This window comes from Apis laboriosa, unplaced genomic scaffold (genome assembly GCF_014066325.1).
Source record: "Apis laboriosa isolate Shangri-la unplaced genomic scaffold, ASM1406632v1 scaffold11_cov152, whole genome shotgun sequence".
Lineage (NCBI taxonomy): Eukaryota > Metazoa > Arthropoda > Insecta > Hymenoptera > Apidae > Apis > Apis laboriosa.
In genome coordinates, this window is record NW_025221020.1 from 162,598 (window position 1) to 181,313 (window position 18,716).

General features: G+C 38.8%; 2 protein-coding genes across 5 annotated transcripts in view; one reads left to right on the plus strand and one right to left on the minus strand.

Moving 5' to 3' along the window:
• Window positions 1-10,652, plus strand: part of LOC122717670 (PDZ domain-containing RING finger protein 4) — a 28,014-nt gene extending 17,362 nt beyond the window's left edge. Inside the window, exons 2-7 of one of the 2 annotated variants that reach the window (XM_043941951.1) lie at window positions 6,516-6,842; window positions 7,167-7,337; window positions 7,704-7,802; window positions 7,903-7,938; window positions 8,129-9,640; window positions 9,709-10,651. In XM_043941951.1, the coding sequence (XP_043797886.1) occupies window positions 6,654-6,842; window positions 7,167-7,337; window positions 7,704-7,802; window positions 7,903-7,938; window positions 8,129-9,640; window positions 9,709-10,110 (2,409 nt within the window). In that variant the 5' untranslated portion in view covers window positions 6,516-6,653 and the 3' untranslated portion in view covers window positions 10,111-10,651. Of the gene's footprint in view, window positions 1-6,515; window positions 6,843-7,166; window positions 7,338-7,703; window positions 7,803-7,902; window positions 7,939-8,128; window positions 9,641-9,708 lie in introns of both variants that reach the window. The other variant, XM_043941942.1, reaches the window with a different exon arrangement.
• Window positions 10,653-10,705: 53 nt separating this feature from the next.
• On the minus strand, window positions 10,706-15,807 carry LOC122717654 (importin-9). Of its 3 annotated transcripts, XM_043941911.1 has the most exons (13): window positions 15,690-15,807; window positions 14,898-15,272; window positions 14,580-14,813; window positions 14,136-14,505; window positions 13,815-14,059; window positions 13,447-13,708; window positions 13,046-13,365; window positions 12,736-12,955; window positions 12,371-12,642; window positions 11,822-12,230; window positions 11,410-11,558; window positions 11,256-11,328; window positions 10,706-11,078 (listed from the first exon to the last, which is right to left on the minus strand). In XM_043941911.1, exons 2-13 carry the CDS (start codon window positions 15,222-15,224, stop codon window positions 10,864-10,866), a joined length of 3,096 nt encoding a protein of 1,031 aa, XP_043797846.1. In that variant the 5' UTR covers window positions 15,225-15,272; window positions 15,690-15,807; the 3' UTR covers window positions 10,706-10,863. The 3 variants fall into 3 exon arrangements, with proteins under 3 accessions (XP_043797846.1, XP_043797855.1, XP_043797864.1); XM_043941920.1 differs by lacking the exon at window positions 15,690-15,807 and having other exon boundaries at window positions 14,898-15,288; XM_043941929.1 differs by lacking the exons at window positions 10,706-11,078; window positions 11,256-11,328 and having other exon boundaries at window positions 11,419-11,590.
• Window positions 15,808-18,716: the final 2,909 nt, after the last annotated feature.

Below are 18,716 nucleotides of genomic sequence, written 5' to 3' on the forward strand. Positions count from 1 at the left end.
AGAGAGAGAGAGAGAGAGAGAGAGAGAGAGAGAGAGAGAGAGAGAGAGAGAGAGACGAGTTCGATTAACTCGCAATCTTGCCGCGACGACAGGTAGTATCCTTGATCCATGACCCTTCCGAATCTTTCCCTTTCTTCCATCCACTTCATCCAATACGAGAACTTTCCTCCCACGAGAAAATGATCGAAAAGTTGGTTTCGCCTCCCCTTTTCGTCTTACGAAACTCTTCATCGAGGGACGACTATTTTCCTACCAACTTTCTACCGACTTCTCCCTCTTTCTCTCTCTTTCTCTATATATATATTCTCGATAAAATTTCGTTCGCGTTAACGAGGCACGCGTGGTCGAAATCGTAGGTCTCTCTAAAAAAAAAAGGCGATTTGCGTTCGAAATGTGGATCGATCGATGACGAGGAATAAGACCGGATACGGGGATACGAATATTAATCCTTTGCTCTTCAACGGTTGACTCATCACTGGAATTATTGAGGCAACAATTTATTTTATTAAAATATTGAACGGCGAAAATATTTATTTATGTTTGATTTTTTTAGAATATCGCTTCATAAATAGGTTCCTAACCTCTTTACGTATAATCTTATGAGGTATAGAATAATGTATTGTTAAATGGCTAAATTTTTTATTTCGAATTAGACTGTGATCGTGAGTCGAATGACATCTTCGGCGTTAGTCTGATAATTTATGTTTGATTTTTTTAAAATATCGCTTATATATATATATGTAAGTTCCTAACCTCTTTACGTATAATCTTGTGAAGTGTAGAACAATGTATCGTTAAATGACTAAATTTTTTATCTCAAATTAGATCGTGATCGTGAGTCGAATGATATTTTTGGCGTTAGTCTGAGTTTGATAATTTATATATATTATATATATTTATTATATATATATATATATTATATATATAATTTATATTCCTAACCTCTTTACGTATAATCTTATGAGGTGTAAAATAATATATTAATGTTAAATGAGTAAATTTTTTATCTCAAATTAGACTGTGATCGTGAGTCCTAACCTCTTTACGTATAATCTTCTGAGGTGTAGAATAATGTATCGTTAAATGGGTAGATTTTTTATCTCAAATTAGACCGTGATCGTGAGTCGAATGACATCTTCGGCGTTAGTCTGATAATTTATGTTTGATTTTTTTAGAATATCGTTTATATAAATTTTTTTAGAATATTATTTTATTATTTATTATTATTATTATTTATTATTATTTATTATTATTATTTATTATTTTTTTAGAATATCGTATATATAAATAAATAAGTTCCTAACCTCTTTACATATAATCTTATGAGGTATAAAATAATGTATTATTAAATAAACTTTATATCTCAAATTAGACCGTGATCGTGAGTCGAATGACATCTTCGGCGTTAGTCTGAGTTTGAAAGATTACGTTTGATTTTTTTAGAATATCGCTTCATAAGTTCCTAACCTCTTTACCTCTGTATAATCTTATGAGGTGTAATCTTATCTTATGAGTAATTGATGGGTTTGAGTCTGAAGTTGCTGGTTCGACCGAGCGAAACAGGCCTGCAAAGGGTTAAAGGCATACGATTACTCGAATATGACAAGCGAGTAACTTTGGGTTTGGATTCTCGATCCCCGCGGATTCTCAAAAAGAGCGGCCGGGTAACGATGGGCGATGTACCGACGGAGGCGGGGAGAGGGCACGATTCCGACGATTGGATAGATTTTCGAAAGGCGGGAACAATGGTGGTGAAGCGAGCGAAATTGGATCGCGTCTGGATGCTCGCCCGATAAAAAGCGAATCGTTCCCATTCGTTGGACAGAGTCAGTCGGAGAAGTGAAAACAGCAACAGGAGAGGGAATGGAGGGGGAGAAGAGGTTTGGCGTTTGCAAAAAAAAAAAAGAAAAAAGGACGAGACTCGATTTCGTCGAACGAAATCCTTTCCACCTTTTTTCCCTTCCTCCCTCCCCCTTTTCTCCCGCCGACGCTTTCGATTCGATCGATTCGTTTTCGCTCCCCTTCGATCGATATCTTCTTCGATCGATTCGAAAGACGAGATAGTAGAAATAGACGGGACGAATCCGATTGGATAGTTGGAAAACTCGTTTCCTTCCTTCGAGGACTGCTCGATATCTTTTTCTTCCGGTTCCCGGTTCTCCCGGGGACAATGGGCGGGAAAAATTGAATTTCGCCTCCCCTCCCTTCCCCTCCCTTCCCTCTTCCCCGCGTGGATGAGCGGATGAGAAACAAATTGGCCGAGAATCCGCGAGGGGTGGGGGAGGAGGGGGCGAAGGTGACCGAGCGGAGGAAAAATAAAAGGAGCGTGAAGGGGAGAGGTGGGGAGGGGAAAGGAAGGGGATCGGTTGCCGCAGGGGATGGTTAAAGAATAGGTCGTCCGTCTCTCTCTATCTCTCTCGGTTGCTCTCTCGGTAAACGAGAATGTTTACGCCAAGTGGCGCTAACAACGGCTATTATTAAGGAAAATCTTGCTCTCGTCTCTTCTCTTCTTTCGAAAAGAAAAAAAAAAAAAAAAAAAAAAAGCTCGGTCGCCCGCGCGACGCACACCCACCTCTCTCTCCTTTCTCCTCTCCTTTCTTTACCTTCTCGGTGGACGGATGGATGGATGGATGATATTTCGCCGACACTTTTCTCTTCCTCCTCCCCCCCTCCCCTTTCTTCTCGCCGGCCGCCATTTGTCTCGCGAAGGGGCAATCGCCCGCGCGTGGTCGATTCGAAATTGCCGCGTGTTCTCGCGGCGGTGGAGGGAGGGGATCGGTGGTTGGTTATCGGAGATAATAACGAGAGAGGACGATCCCAATTCGATCAACGATCCATGGGATCCGGCGTTAACTGAGTTAAGGAAGAGAGCAATGCATGCGAGAGAGAGAGAGAGAGAGAGAGAGAGAGAGGAGAGTCTGGATGGAAACCGCGTGGAAGGTAACGTGTATCGCGGTAACGAGTGGAGGGAGGAGGTGCGCTCCAGACAGAATAAATTAATCGAGAACGAAGCGCTGGCAGAGGTCCAGTTAGCCGCGTTTCCATGGGAGTCTCTGTCTCTCTCCCTCCGCCCGTCCCTCGAGAACGAACGGTGGGGAGGGGGGGGAGGGGGGGAGGACACGCGTTCTCCGAAACCCCGTGGTTCCTTGGACGAGTATTCGAAAGAGGAGAGAGTGGAGCGTCGAAGCCCCTGCTTCGTCGAAAACGAAGACTGCCTAACCTCCCCTGTGAAGAGGAGCAGCGTGGCCGATCACCACGGATGGCCGAGCGGAAAAGCAAAATTATCCGCTTCGCGAAGCCGGTCCCGCGTGCGAGCGTCGACCGAGCGAGAATCTCGTGATCCGATCGCGAGCGAGCGAGCGAGATGGAAGGGAAAGGGGAGGATGATCCTTACCTGCTCGCCCTATTTTTCGCCCCCTCGTTCGACGCCAAGATCGAACGGAGGGGAAAGAAATATTGAAACGAGTCGGATTGAAATTTCTCGAATTTTTTCGAAAGGTTTAGGGGAGGAATGGGAGGATCGAAAGTGTCGTTTATCCCCCTCCCCCTCCATTAAATCCTTTTTTTTACGGGGTGGTTGACGGAGGATAAATAATAAATAATAAAGGGGATAGAATTTTTTCGCGCAATTTTCTCGGGACGGGAGGAGGGGTGAAAAGTAAAAACGTAGTCGGAAGGAAAGAAGAGGCACTTGACCGCGACGGTGAGTCGCGGTAGAAAGGCGGGTAGGCGAATAAGCGACTCGGGATATCTACGCTTTTTTTCCTTTTTTTTTTTTCTTTTTATTTGCCGAGCGAGAAGGGAAAAAAAAAGTGGGAGGGGAAATCGAATCGGCGTTGTAATACGCGCGAACCTGTGCCTTCTTGGTCGGCAAGGGACTAAGAGCAAGGGAGGGGAGGGGAGGAGAGAGAGGAAGAGGAAGAGCGGAAGCGAGGCTTTTCCCGTTAATCCGTGGCTAGAGTGGAGCTGGCGTTGCGTATAGACGAGCGCGAGATTCGCCGACGTTTTCACGTTTCTCGGCCCATGCGAGATACGCGCCCGCCTTTCCCCCCTCCTATTCGTTTTCAATTTTCCTCTTCCTCTGCCCATGGTTATTTTCGTCTTCCCTCTCTCACCCCCGGTGGTTGGGATATCGGTGGCGGGATCATCGACGATGTTTCTCCTCGTCGAAGGATCGATCGTAAAAATTCGACGTTCCTTTCCGTCGTATACGCCGGATAAAAACGTGAGGAAACGCGACAAAGAGTGGGTGAGAGAGAGAGAGAGAGAGAGAGAGAGAGAGAGAGAGAGAGAGAGACGATCGATCAAGGATAGTTTTTCTCGATTGGCTCGCGTTTGGTGGTAAACGATCTCGATGAGTGGAACAATTTGATGGATTGGTGAATTTTTTAATTGGAAACGCGATATCGATCGTTCCAGCGTAAAAAAAAAAAAAAAAAAAAAAAGCAACGTTATCATCGTTAATTTCTCTTCTCGCTCGAGCTCTTCCTCCTCTGCCCGATTTCCCGTATGCGCGCAATTTCGAGCAGCCTTCGCCGAGGAAACGTCTCGATTCGTTCCGCTTATGAACGGATGCGGCGACTACGACGACGACGACGACGACGACGACGACGTCGGTTCAACGGACGACGATGTTTCAGCGGAGGAGAAGGAGGAAGAGGAGAAAAAAAGAGAAAGATCGTACCGTTTTCGTATCGCATTCTCGATTGCACGCTCCTCCAATCGATCCATTTCCATTTTCATACCCGAGGAAAATATTTGTGCGCGCATGGCTCTTCCCTTCTCCTCTCTTTCCCTTGCCCTTCATCGATGATTTGCTTTACGAGCGATAGCGTCGAATGCGCGAAGATCTCCCGTTCTTTCCCCTTCGCGAAAGTTTTCCAAGTTTCGTTCCACGGGGATCAACGATCGAATTCTTTCCTTCCTTCTTTCTTTCTTTCTTTTTTTCTTTCTCTCCTTGTTTCTTCCTCCTCGACGGTATTCGGGCGAGGTGTCGAGGAACGAGGAGGGAAGGTTCAAATTTACGATTACTATTAATACTTGGAAAGATTCGGGGCGCGTGCCGCGACGCGACGAGACGCGACGCGACCGAGATGGGATGGGATGGGACGAGACCGAGTGAAATCGGAGAAGCGAAACTTTTCTTCGGGAGAAAAGCACGTCCGAGCATCGGGATAATATTGTAATCTCGATAAATTGTCGGCGATCGTAACGGTCTTGGTCGTGGTGGTCGTCGTCGACGTGGTCGGTGTTCAAAGACCGAGCACTTCAGACTTCCGTGTTTACGGAACGCGAGCGACAGCTCGACGGCTCCCTTTTTTCTTCCTTGTACGCGATTCCTTCTCCGCCGCACTTCCCTCACCGCCTCTCGCGCTCACAATTCGCGCTTTGCCGACAGAAATGCCAGCTCGTTCGCCTCTTCCCTCTCGCCTTCGTTCTCGCCCTCGCCTTCCCCTTCCCCTCCTCCTCTTATCCCCTTACCTTTGCCCTCTCCCTTACCTTCTCCCATCCCCTTTTCTCTCCTCTCCGTTTTCTCCTTACCGCTCTTAACCACCACCACCTTCACCAACACCACCCACTACCATCACCATCACCCTGGTACTGATTCCAACTATTTTTTTCCTTTTCCCGCGTCAACATCGCGATCCTCGTTTCGATCCCGGATCGTGTTTCCCGCGACGCGAGAAACACACGATTTGTCACATACGATCGACCGCGATCCGAAAAATTGACCAACGATGTGACCGAAACGATGAAAGTGAAAAAAACAGCTGTGGAAACGATTGGGAACGGGACGCAGACGCGATCCTCGTCGCGGAATGAAAAGGGAGAGGAGAGGGGGAAGGAGGGAGAGAGAGGTGAAGGCGAGCGAGCGTTCTTCGTAAAACGGTGGAAAGCATCCTTCGACCGTGACTAATGGAACGAAAAGATGGAGCGATTGTCGAGAGAGAGAACTAACCAGCGAACCAAACTATCGATCGGAAAAATTACAAAGAGACTTCTGGTTTCTTCGCTTTCTTTTTTTTTTTTTTCCTTTTTTCCTTGCGCCCCTTTCTTTTTTTCTCTGCCGATTGATCGGTCGATTGAAAAGAACCAAGTCGGTGACGCGAGAAAACGAGATCCGTTTTATCCACAACGATATATATATATATATATAATAGACGATGGAAGATACGGTTGGCAAATTACTCGAAATGGGATCGAGTCCTAGTGGGACAACCTAGGAGGCGCGACGAGCTTTTTCCATTTGAAGAAAAAAGTAACGATTAACGCATCGAGTGATATCTCATCTTCGCCTCGTTTCCTAACCAACGTTTGAACGTCTCTCTAACTAGGAAACTCGTTCTTTCCACTCTTCGTTTCTTTTTGCGTTTTCCTTCCAATTGACCTAGTCGCGTTTATTATTGATACATATTCCCAACTCGATTATTAAAAAAAGAAATTTACCTCGAGATATTTATCTAGAATCGTTGAACACGTACATACACGATACATACACGCTTATAATTTCTCAGGTAAACGGTCAAGATGTTTCAAATTCGAGCCACGAGGATGCGGTACGTTGCTTTCAATCGGCCCAAGAGCCGATCATCGTGGAAGTGTTGCGACGTCAGCCGCAACAACAACAACAGCAGCATCACCACGGTCACCGAATGCATTGTGCTCAAGAGGAAAAAGAGTCGGAGAAACGAGAGCACGGAACGAGCAATGCTTGGCCGAATCTCGTCTCGACCGCGGTGCAGACCGATTGGGCCGGACTTATCGAGACCGAGGAAGAGGTTGTGGACGAGCAGCCGAACGATAGTTTCGAAGATTTCCTCGCGCACGACATCGACTTCGAGGTAAGTAAGGAAAGATGGTGGTAGGGGGCGTGCTATTACGATCGCCCTTCCACCACACGAGACGAGTTTGTGGCGCAGAGGGAGCTTGGGCATTAAAAGTTTATTGGTTAAAAAATTTCGAACCAAACTTGCCTTGAATAATTACTTATTAAAATGCTCGAACAACGCGAATTTATTTTATCCAACTATAAATCATCGTACGAATTATTAATTCGTATTTCGAACGATAAATTATCGAAGTAAACTTTGTTCGTAAACTTCGATCGAATTAAATTTTCCCCGTCACTGACTCGATTAACGAATTAACGGAAGTTCCGATTACAGGAGGTCACGTTGCGGAAGACGGGCAGCGCCGAGAAGCTGGGGCTCACCGTCTGTTACAGTTCCGGTTCGGGCAGCGAAGACGCCGACACCGAGGTTTACATCTCGGAAATAGTTCCTGAAAGTTTGGCGGCGCGCGACGGCCGATTGCGAGAAGGCGATCAAATCCTCAGGGTAAACCCCTACCATCATCGGATCCGACGAATCCGTAGAAACGGAGTTCATTCGATTACCAACCGCCTTGTCTAATTCCAACCTGTGCGCTACCCTCCTAATCCCGTTAAGGGGGGATCGTAATCGGCGGAACAAAGACTCGAGCGAAATCGGATCGACGAATGAACGAACGGATCCGCGCATTTCTTCTCTCTCTCTCTCTCTCTCTCTCTCTCTCTCTCTCTCTCTCTCTCTCTCTCTCTCTCTCTGTCTCTCGTTTCCTCCTTCCTTGGAGAAATATATCAGCGGACGAGAAAAAATTTCTCCGTTCGAAGAATTTTATTTGTTGGGACGATAAAAGCTATTATTATACACTCGTTGTTACAGGTGAACGGGAAAGACGTGGCGAACAAGGAACAAACGGAAAATCTTTTCGCCGAAACGAAGAACGCGGTGACCATTCTGGTGAGCCGATGCCTGTATCAGGTAAAAATCTCGCTTTTAAACCCTCCCTTTCGGGGATTTCCCGACTATCCGAGTATCGTCCGCCGCCCCGCTTTTAAACACCGATTCTGATCTGTTCCAGGACGATGATTACGAGGAGAGGCGTGCGTATCGTCGGGTAAGCAGGGCAAAAATGATATCGTTCCTTCTACTCTCTCTCTCTCTCTCTCTCTCTCTCTCTCNCTCTCTCTCTCTCTCTCTCTCTCTCTCTCTCTCTCTCTGTGCGCGCGCGCGCGCGCGCGCGCGTGTGTGTGTGTGTGTGTGTGTGTGCTTCAATCAGGAAGCAACGAATCCTTTCGTATTTTCAGGGCTCGCCGTTGCTCTCGCCGGATCACATACCCTCCTATCAGAACAGTTTGATCGAGCAATTGATCCGACAACAGCAACAGCAGACGGAAGAGCGAACCAAAGACTCGGAGGAGGACGGGTCCACGTTGAGGCCTCCCGTCCCTGGTCACACCCCCTCGTCCACCTGTTCCTCTCAGAGCTCGCAAAAGGGAGGGGGTGGCGGCGGTGGTGGTGGTGGTGGTGGTAGAAACGGCGCGTCGCCGGCTCGGCACGCGGATCACGAGCGCGGTAAACAGCAACAATGGGTGCAAGACGCGATGAAGGATTGCTCGAAGAAGATGGAGGGCCTCTGCGTGCGCGGACAATCGCAGACGGGTTGCGGCGAGGGGGGCGGAGGGGGAGGGAGCGGCGAGGGCGGGGGAGGGGGAGGGACGACCTCCTCCCCCTCCGTCAGACTGGCAGAAGCGTACTCGAATCACGTGTGGAGCGAAACGGAGCACATATACGAGACCATACCGGAGTCGGATAGCGAGCCGATATATTCCTCCCCTTACGAGCACCATCGCCACTGGCATGGTCATTCTTCCAACAATCATCACGAGCGGCCGAGCGCCGTTGCCACGTCTCAAACCACTACCGTTTCCTCAACCAACGCGAACGCGATCAACGTTGCGTCGAGCACCGTGATCCAATACACGCAAACCGGCCAGGCGAATCAAACGTCGGCCGGTAGATGGTATTGCTCGTCGAAGAGCAATAGCTCGGGCGAGGAAAAGGACAGCTCGAGCGCTTACAATACCGGCGAATCGTGCAACAGTAATCCGCTCACGTTGGAGTTGCAACGGGGCGAGAAAGATCATCACAAGAGCACGCTGGTTCTTTGTCCTCCGAAAATGTCCACGATTCATCATCATCAGCAGCAGCAACACCAACAGCAACAGCATCAACAACAGCAGCAGCAGAGATTCGGCTGCACGTGTTCCGCTTTTACCAGTAAACAGATCAACAGAAATTATTCGAACAACAAAAGGGTATCGAGCTCCCAATATTACAAGGATCGCGTGACGGATTCAACGAGCGCGGGTAATCTGCCCGCCGACACGATGTACACGAATATCGCCAATCTTCAACAAACGATGCTTTTGCAGCAACAGTTGTTCAAACAGGCGCTTGATCGAAGAAACTCGACGATCGCTGGCTCGAGGGAGAGCAGTAGCGTGACCGCGGTCGCCGCCGTCCCCACTGGCACCGCGAAAAAATCCAGATCTCACGGTAACTTTCAAGCGCCGAACTTGACGCGTTACCAATTTGTCGGCAGCCAACAGGTGTGCACTTCGTCGAACGCGTGGATACCGCCGGAAGAGAAAGGGAACGAGGTGCAGATGGAATGGAAGGTGAAAAGGCGAGCGGACGGAACCAGATACATCGCGAGAAGACCGGTTAGAAATCGTATTCTGAGAAACAGAGCGATCAAGATATCCGAGGAGCGGGCCGGTCACAGCACGGAGGACGACACTATGTCGGAAGTGAAGGTGGTCGCAACTTCCTCGAATTCCATTTCCCGTTCCCTTTTCACTTCTTTCTTTTCTTTCCGTTTCAGGTCGGCAGATATTGGACCAAAGAGGAGCGCAAGAGGCAATTGGAACGCGCTCGAGAACGTAAGCAGAGGCAGCAAGAGTTTCAACTGTTGCAGCAGCAGCAACAGCAGCAGCAGCAACAACAGCAGCAACAGCAACAGCAGCAACAACAACAGCAGCAAGTTCAATTGCAGCAAAGCAATGAGTTATTGGCGTCCGAGCATGGAGAACACGAGAAGCTCGCAAAAAAACCGCTCAATATTCTCGAGCTCAGTCACAAAAAAATGGCTCGGAAGAAAAACACTTTGGACGATTTTACCACGGTTCAAGAGATGTTGGTCCACGGAAACAGGGTTGGTGGAACGGGAGGTCCCGGAGGAACCGGTGGCAAATTGATGGGTCTTCTTTCGGTAACGACCGTTTGAATCTGAACCGCTCCCATCTTACTACTTCCTCGTGCTTCCTTTTATCCACTGTTTCACCGTCAATTCTGATCTCGTTAACTGTTCCTCCACTTTTTTTTCTCTCTTATCCTTTCGACGAATTTACGATCTTATTTCGCTATGATCAACGCACATAACTACGAATAATTAGGAATATGATCGCTTTACGAATTTCTATTTTTATTCCTTCCCTTCGGCGATTTTTCGTTCGTCTCGATCGTTGAAACTAATAAACGAATCGCATCGTATCGTTGAATAAACGCCAACACGGTTGTACATATTTCTTTCGTATAACGATATAAATGTATGTAGATTATTTTACACGAGTTAAAACTTGTACGGACGAAGAAAATAGAATAAAAAAGAACGCTTTTGTAGATATGTACAATAACGATCGTATGTAACGAATAAGACGCGGATAAAATTGTAAATCAGGATTCTGTGACACACAGAAGGAAAGACGGAAGGATATTCGCACTATATTCCTAAGAATATACGATTCTTTTCAACTCTAAAGTCTTCTTTTCTTCTTTTTTTTTTTTTTTTTTTTTTTTTGGGACGCGTAATGTCATGCGAGCAATGTGAAACAGGTAAAAATGTGCCGTAAGAAAAAAGTAAGAAAAAAGATGAAATATATATGAAGAATCACATATTTTATTACGAAATTCAAAAATCCTTATCATTGACACGTGTATCTGTTCATGTATCTATTTAACGATTTATATATCCATCTATCTATTGCATGAACGATGCGTTGATGTTTAAGCTGCTTAAAACTTTTCGTTCCGGAATATTTAGATGCTGAATGTACGCTGGAAAGCAATGATGAGTCGAAAAATTTAATAAAAAATCTTGCAGATATTGACTCAAATTCAAGTGATAGATGGAATCTTGCAGCAAGTCCGGATCGTCCTCGTCTTCCTCAGCCTCGTTCGCAGCTTCTCCCAACACTGATCGATAAAAATGATAATTTTAAGAAAAATATAATATATTACGTTAATGATATTATAGCGATATAATATTATTCGATAAACATTTGCAGAAGAATTTCAGCGAATAAAAAAAAAAAAAAAAAATAAAAATAAAAAATATGCCGATGGTGCCGCGTTACCGCGCATCCCACTTACGTAACATAGTTTCATAGCCTGGATCTAGATAGGCATTTTCACTATCGTCTTCGTCGTCTTCGTTGTCCGATTCCTACGCGTTAAAGACTGATTGATTCGAGCCATCGAACGAGAATAATAATCATGGAGAAAAATGGAAAAATTTATTACTAACGTCCGTGTCCTGATTAGCGGCGACCGCTTCGATGTCGTTCGATAACTCGTTAATTATCAGCTTGAATATCTTTGCCAAAACAGGTATAGTGGTCCATTGATAAGGCTGTGATTCGGCTTTACTCCTAGTCCTCACGCCTTCTTCGTTTCCTACGTATTCTCGAATTTTAATTAGTCACTCGCTGTTTTGGAATAAATATTTTATCGACATCTTGTATTGATTAAAATTAAAAATAAATATTCAAGAGAAAAAAAAGTGACAAAAAAACGATAATGTCTCTATTATATTTATACACGAACGTACGAGCAAATATTTGTAAACCTTTTTTTCTAATTCGTTCGAATTTTTTTTTTTTTTTTCTTTCTTTTTACGAAATCGTATAATCTGTACAATGAACGTTTCGAATACGAACCTGAAAATATTTCGTCTCCTTTGACAGTGATCTCGTTCAATCGACTATCTCCGTGAGTAACACCGTACTCCAATATCTTGCAAAGCGCGACCGTTGCTACCTTTCGGTCGTATCTACCGAAAAATAAATGTTGCCTGCTGACCCATTCAGAGAGTACAAATGCGAGAGCGCTCTGTCCTGTTGGACCGGGTACGGTTGACAGAAAATTTAGGACAGCATCGAATTCTGTGTTTATGAGATGAGCGTATATCATGAGCAAACTCTGTACCACGGTCAACGTCTCGGCTCGCTGCATTTTACTCAGCACAGCTTTCAATAATAGATCGAGATTTTCGCCCAATGTGTTTCCTGCTTTTCTAATTAACGTTGTCACCAATCGTCCGACAAAAGTCGCTGTAAACTCGCTCGACTACAAATGCGACACGCCTCGTTAAAAAAATCAATTAATTGATATAGTACAGTTCGTGTGTCGAAATAATGAGACGGAATAAAAAAAAAAAAAAAAATGGGAACGAATCTGTTTGTTATTGATCAAAATTATCGAGTTACCTGAGGATTCAATAACTGAGCGATGATCTGCAGTATATACTGCAAACCTGTTTGACCGTCATTATCTCGATGTACCGTCACTTGCCGAGCCGCGACAGCTAGATAAGTCCGTATTACTTCTCCACCGTTTTGCAAGGTTTCGTTGTCCTCTGAATTCAAAATACAATGACAAGCGGCAGGAAACGCAGTTTCTATCAATGCGCTACTCAACGGTCTTGGAGAATATTGCACCAATACTTGCAAAATATCCAGAGCTACGTTTTGACATCTTTCTATTGCGATAAACAGAAATTCGAGCAAATAATTTCGATTCTAATGTCCGTGTTCTTTATTCGCTTGGACGATAAAGTAAAATACTATCTTACCATCTTTTGATTTATTCATAGGCGTTATAGCCATCATGCTAGTTAACGTCGGTATCAATCGAGTTTGTAATGGTCCTATGCAATCAGGATTTTGCGTTAAGCTTTTAAATATATCTTGACACAAATTCAAAATTTCAGGATCGCTGTAAAACTTTAAAAATGCAGCGATAGTTAAGGGACAAATTTTATTCTCCATTGAAGCGGTAAATGCTTTGTCTAGCTGTAAAAACAAGAGGCAAAATTAGATGTAATGATTACGAATAATAGTAAAAAAAAGAAAAAAAAGAAAAAGAATAATGAACATTATTACCGAAACCAAAACTTGCAGAGTTTCCATTACTAATATTAAAATTTCCGTTGATGGTTGATTGGCTAAATTGAAAACTCCTTGGAATATATTTGGCAAATGAGATCGTATAATATTGCCCAGGGTATTGTTATTTTCCATCATCGATGCCTTGCAGAACCAATAAATAGCTTTCACTGCACTGATACGAATACACGAAAGTTGATTCTCTTGCAATCCATTAACTGTTGCTTCTAAGAAACGTGAACTCATTTCTGGTGGCATTATCTCAGCATATTTGCCACCGATACATAAACAACGACCAAGAAGTAACGGTGGTGCTCCTAAAAGTCATCAGTATGATACAAAATAATGATGGAAAAAATTAATTGTTTTTTCATGAATGAAAAGTAATGAAGCAATACCTGAATCCTTTAAAGTAGCTAAAACGATTGTATCCAAAAATCTAATAATATCGAATTGAAGAATCCCAGTTTGCTGCCTTTCCACAACGGCATCTTTTGTTTTACTTAATGCTAAAATAGATGATTCTCGTAATTTCCACCACGTTTCATTATTCTCGCTTCCATTGTTTGTATTTTGTAATCTACTAGTTGCTTCAATATGACGAGTAACTACTTCGCAAAGTGCATTCACCGCTTTTTCCTCGGAATAATTCACTAAAGCCTATACGTACAAAAAATCGATAAAAAAAATTCAACTTAAATATTACTCTATCATCAACGATATTTATAACTGTTTTATCATTTCCTTCTTGACAATACATATTTACCGTTAAAAGTTCCTGAGCTGAAATGCGAACGTTATAAGCAAATATATCGTCTTCTTCGACAAATTGATTAGGACTAGTCGTCCATAATTCGATTTGATCATCGGTTATTTGCATAAAAATGATTAAATAATACATTACTTCTTGCATTAAATTATCCAAAAGATTTGAAAATCGTTTACGATCTACGATAGAATGAATAAATTCGAATATCGCAATAATCAAATTATTAAAGTTAATTATTTCACCTATAAAAAGATAAATGTATTGCAAACATATTAATTCTCGATAAGTACAAATTAAATTTTTTAACGCAAAATTTACCATCTGAATCGACTTCTTTATCATTTGTATCTCCCTCTCCATTTACAGATCTTTCTTGATAGAGTTTAGCACTTTGTATTAAAGTTTCCCAAACTGGTGGTAGCATCTGAGGTAAAAATCTTGATACGTACTTAGGTAACTTAGTAACTAGGCAATTTATAGCTTTAATAACATCGGTTTTAAGTCCGCTATCGCTAGTTGAACCATCAGACAGTCGTAAACAATGAACAAATTTTTCACAAAACATGGGAATAACCGGTTGTAGATATTGCTCTGTAAATCCTTTTTGATAAATTCCAGTAGCAGCAACTAACGTTGTAATTGTAGTAAATATTTCAACAGCACGACCACGGGTTCTAATAGAATATTGCTAAAAACATAAATTGATATTGTCATGGTGTTATTATATGGTTAATGTTTAATATAAGACATTAATGAACGTACATTTTCACTTTGAAATATTCTATACATTTCTTGAAGAATTACTGGTCCCACATTAGGTAATTGATTATCAGTAAGATCTGAAGTAAATTCTGTTAAAACTCGCATTGCTCCGTGAACGGCATATTCGCTTTCCCCGCTTAAACAACTAACAAGTATATCGAATAAACCGGGCCAATTTTCTGGCCAATCCCAGTGTGCAATAGCTGATATCGCATATGCTACTGCTGTACGTACCTAAATAATTAATGACATAAAACATTTTTATATTTGATATAAACATATATAACATTCATAAATCAAATTATAAATATATATTACTTTACTAATGGATTCACGAAGTCCTAATGGCAGTAATTCCTTAATTCTTTCTTTTGTTGTATATTTTATTTCAGGAGGACGAAATTTCTCAGCCACAAAAGACCAATGAGTTTCAACATATTGTTTTAACAATACAGAAGCTAATTGCCTAATAGGTAAATGTCCATTAGGATCTACTACAAATTCTGTTAAATGTATACCAAATTCCTCTGTAACTTCTAATGCTTGTATTCTTTGTTCAGCTGCTTGTCTTGTTTCTGTATGAGGAGACAAAATTCCACTTAACGTTTCATACAAAGCTTCTTTCAAAGAACCTTGTACATCCATTATAATAATATATTATAATACTCTCAACTTCCTTTTATTCCTTGTTTCCTATATACAAAATATTTGTTTATTATTGTTATAACAATTTAAAGGTTTTATTTTAAATCACATATTTAAATCACATAATATTTATCTTAACATATTTAATGATTACTATTTTATTGGCATTTATTGTTTTCACAGAAATTGCTTTAATCTCTCAAAAATAGCATAACATAATTTTTGAAATTAACAGACTAGTCATTATAAGAAAGATTAAAAAGAAAAATAAAAATAAAATTCTATTATATAAGAAAAAAAGAATAGATATAAAATCGAATTATAAAAAAATTTACTAATAACATTTACATATATATATATTGTATAATCTAATAAGCATTATTATACAAATTTTATAATAATGATATATTATAATAATATGATAAAATTATGAAAAATTTATATAATATATAATATTTATTCTACTTTTAACAAATTATAATTTGATGAAGCCGGCTTAACAAAATGACACAAAGGTTAGAGTTAAAGTTATTATTGTTCAATTGGTACGTAAATAAAAAATGAACATTTTTAACCACAATATTTTGTAAATAACACATTTATACGTTTAATTCTATATTCGTAACAATAAATGCTTATTATTGATAATTTTATGAATTTTTGTAAATGAACTTATACGTACATGTCCAAGATAAAAGTATCGAACGTATTGTATATATATACGCGTGCGCATATATATACTAGAAATTCAAATATTAAAATATTATGTATTATATATAAATAATATTATAATGATAATTAATGTAATGTGCAATAGATAAAATATTGAAAAATATATTTTAATTTAAATTTTAATTTTTGCGTATTGCTTATATCTATATGTATATCATTTTCATATCATAATATATTATATATTTATCTTGTTATTTTTATTTTAAACATAAAATAATAATTTATTAAAGATCGATAATTATCATAGCATATCAATTTGATAGAGAAAATGTAAATAGAGTAAATAATAAGAGAAAAATAGAAATAGAATAAAAATTTGGGAATCAGTGCCATCTTCAGAATGCCGCAACAAAATAAAGAACAGAAAATAATGAGAGAAGAATAGAAATAGAATTGATTGTTAGCACCATTTCTTGATCTTATTACAAAGAATACAAATGAGATATAAAAAAAATGTAATTTACATGTAATGTAAAAATAATGTAATGTTTTTTTTATGTTATAGAAATTATAACTGATCATTTTTCTATACATTTCAGGTAACATTTCATTTCTTTTTATAAAAATATTTAAAATGGATTTTAATTGTTTTTTTATTCATATTGAAATAAATATAATAGTTAATTTATTACTTGTTAAAAATTCATATTTGTTTTTTAAATTTTTTTTTCTTGTTTATTTGTATTATTTATATTATCTTTATTTTTTATTTATAATATTTTCGAAATATGAAAATATTTCTTATTATACAAGCTTTTTAAAAAATTGCTTTCATATCATACTTAACATGTTTCGACTTGTTCTTATTTAGAATTAGAAATAAATTTGATTAGAATTAAAAATAATTAGAAATAAAAATTGTTGAATTGTTCTTATCTTGAATTGTTCTTATTTTAATTAGAAATAAAAACAGTAGTTAAATTATCTTTTTTCTTTATTTATTTGTTTAATGTTATATTATATATTTTTAAAATTATAGATAGTTTATATCTTTCTAAGATGAAATTTACATTTGATTATTATTTTATTTTAATATAAATTGATTAATTCTATACATTTTAAATATTTATTTGAAAATATTGATTTTCTTTTGTATAAGTTATTAATTGGTTACTGGTCTACCTTCGAAAACGAGAAAAGTTTTAATATAAATGTATGAAAAAACAATAAAATTTGATTTTTTAACTGCAAGCAATTAGAACAGATCATATTGTACAGTATTTTAATTTTCGCGCGAATTTGAAATAAAATACCGCGTAGCTCTAACCAATCAAAAAGCTGCTAAAATCAGTTGCGAGACGAATCATTGCGCATCATAATGCGCATGGCGTCAGTCTAAAGTTGAAAATCGTAATGACAGGCTGTATTTCGGTTAGATATATAATTGTGTAAAATATTTATTGATAGGATATTATAATATGGTTATTAAGTTTAATTATTGATTATTAAATCTTATTATTATTAAGTCTTGTGTAAATAATACCTATTTATTTGATCATCATTACTAGAATTGAATATCTTTGTGCAGATTATCGTTTGATTGGAGTTTCGAAGCCAGAATGACTTTGAAAGTGTAATAGTATAATAGTGTTTGCATGTGAAAATATATGTGAAAATTAAAAAATAATTCAACGACTTTTATGCAAATATGGTAAGATTTTTATTTATTTTATTAGAAATAAAATATGTATTATTATATATAATTTTGTCTCTTTTTATATATAATATAATTATATTATATATAATTTTTGTTTTTTTTTATTCAGAGATAGAACTAGTTAGATTATCATTATTATCAATTTTCACATACGTATTTTATACATTATATATTTCTTATATATTTATTTTTTAAATGCATTATTAACGCTTAACTCGTATATTATTATTTCTGTATTTATTTTGATTTTATATTCAAAATCTTAAATGTTGAAAACATTTTTTATAATACAATCTTTTCTTACTTATTCGTGCCATGTTCGATATTTCGATTTATCGAATTGTTGAAATATATCCAAATATCTTTTCAATTTATAATTCGATATCGAAATTGCAACGACACGTATAATTCTGTTGTCAAAACTCGTGATGGGTAGATATTTTATTTCAGATATATGGTTTACCTGTATAATTCTTATCTAACATTTATTTTTTTTTCTTTTATACTAAAATTTTATTATAATACGTTTTTTCAATTATTTATTGAATATTAATTAATAATAACTCTTTGAACAATAATTTATTATTTTTTTTATATTTAATTATTAACTCAACTATGTTCAAATATTACTAATTTATTTATTTTGAATTTTTAAAATAGATAGATTTGTGTTAGATTGTTTTATTTTTTAATATGATTACCCAACAAAAAAGAATCTATATAGAAATAAATTTTTGCATAAAAAAAGAATAAATGGAGATCCCACATGAATAAGATCCCACATGAATAAGATCCCACATGAATAGAGTAGGTCTCCGATTCGCAGCAACCTCCACGCGGTGAGACCTGGAAATCATTCTTATTTGATATATTATTTATAATTATTTCATATATAGCTCTATGATATAATTATAAATTATATAACAAATAAATGAGCTAATTGGCTGCGATCTAGTTAAAAAATTTATTTTATCATTCATTTTTAAAGCTGTAAAATATAAATTTCTAATATAAATATATATATTAATGTATATATAAATTTTTAGCATGAAATATAGATTTTTATTTTATAATTTTTCGATTAAAAAAAATTTAATAAAATC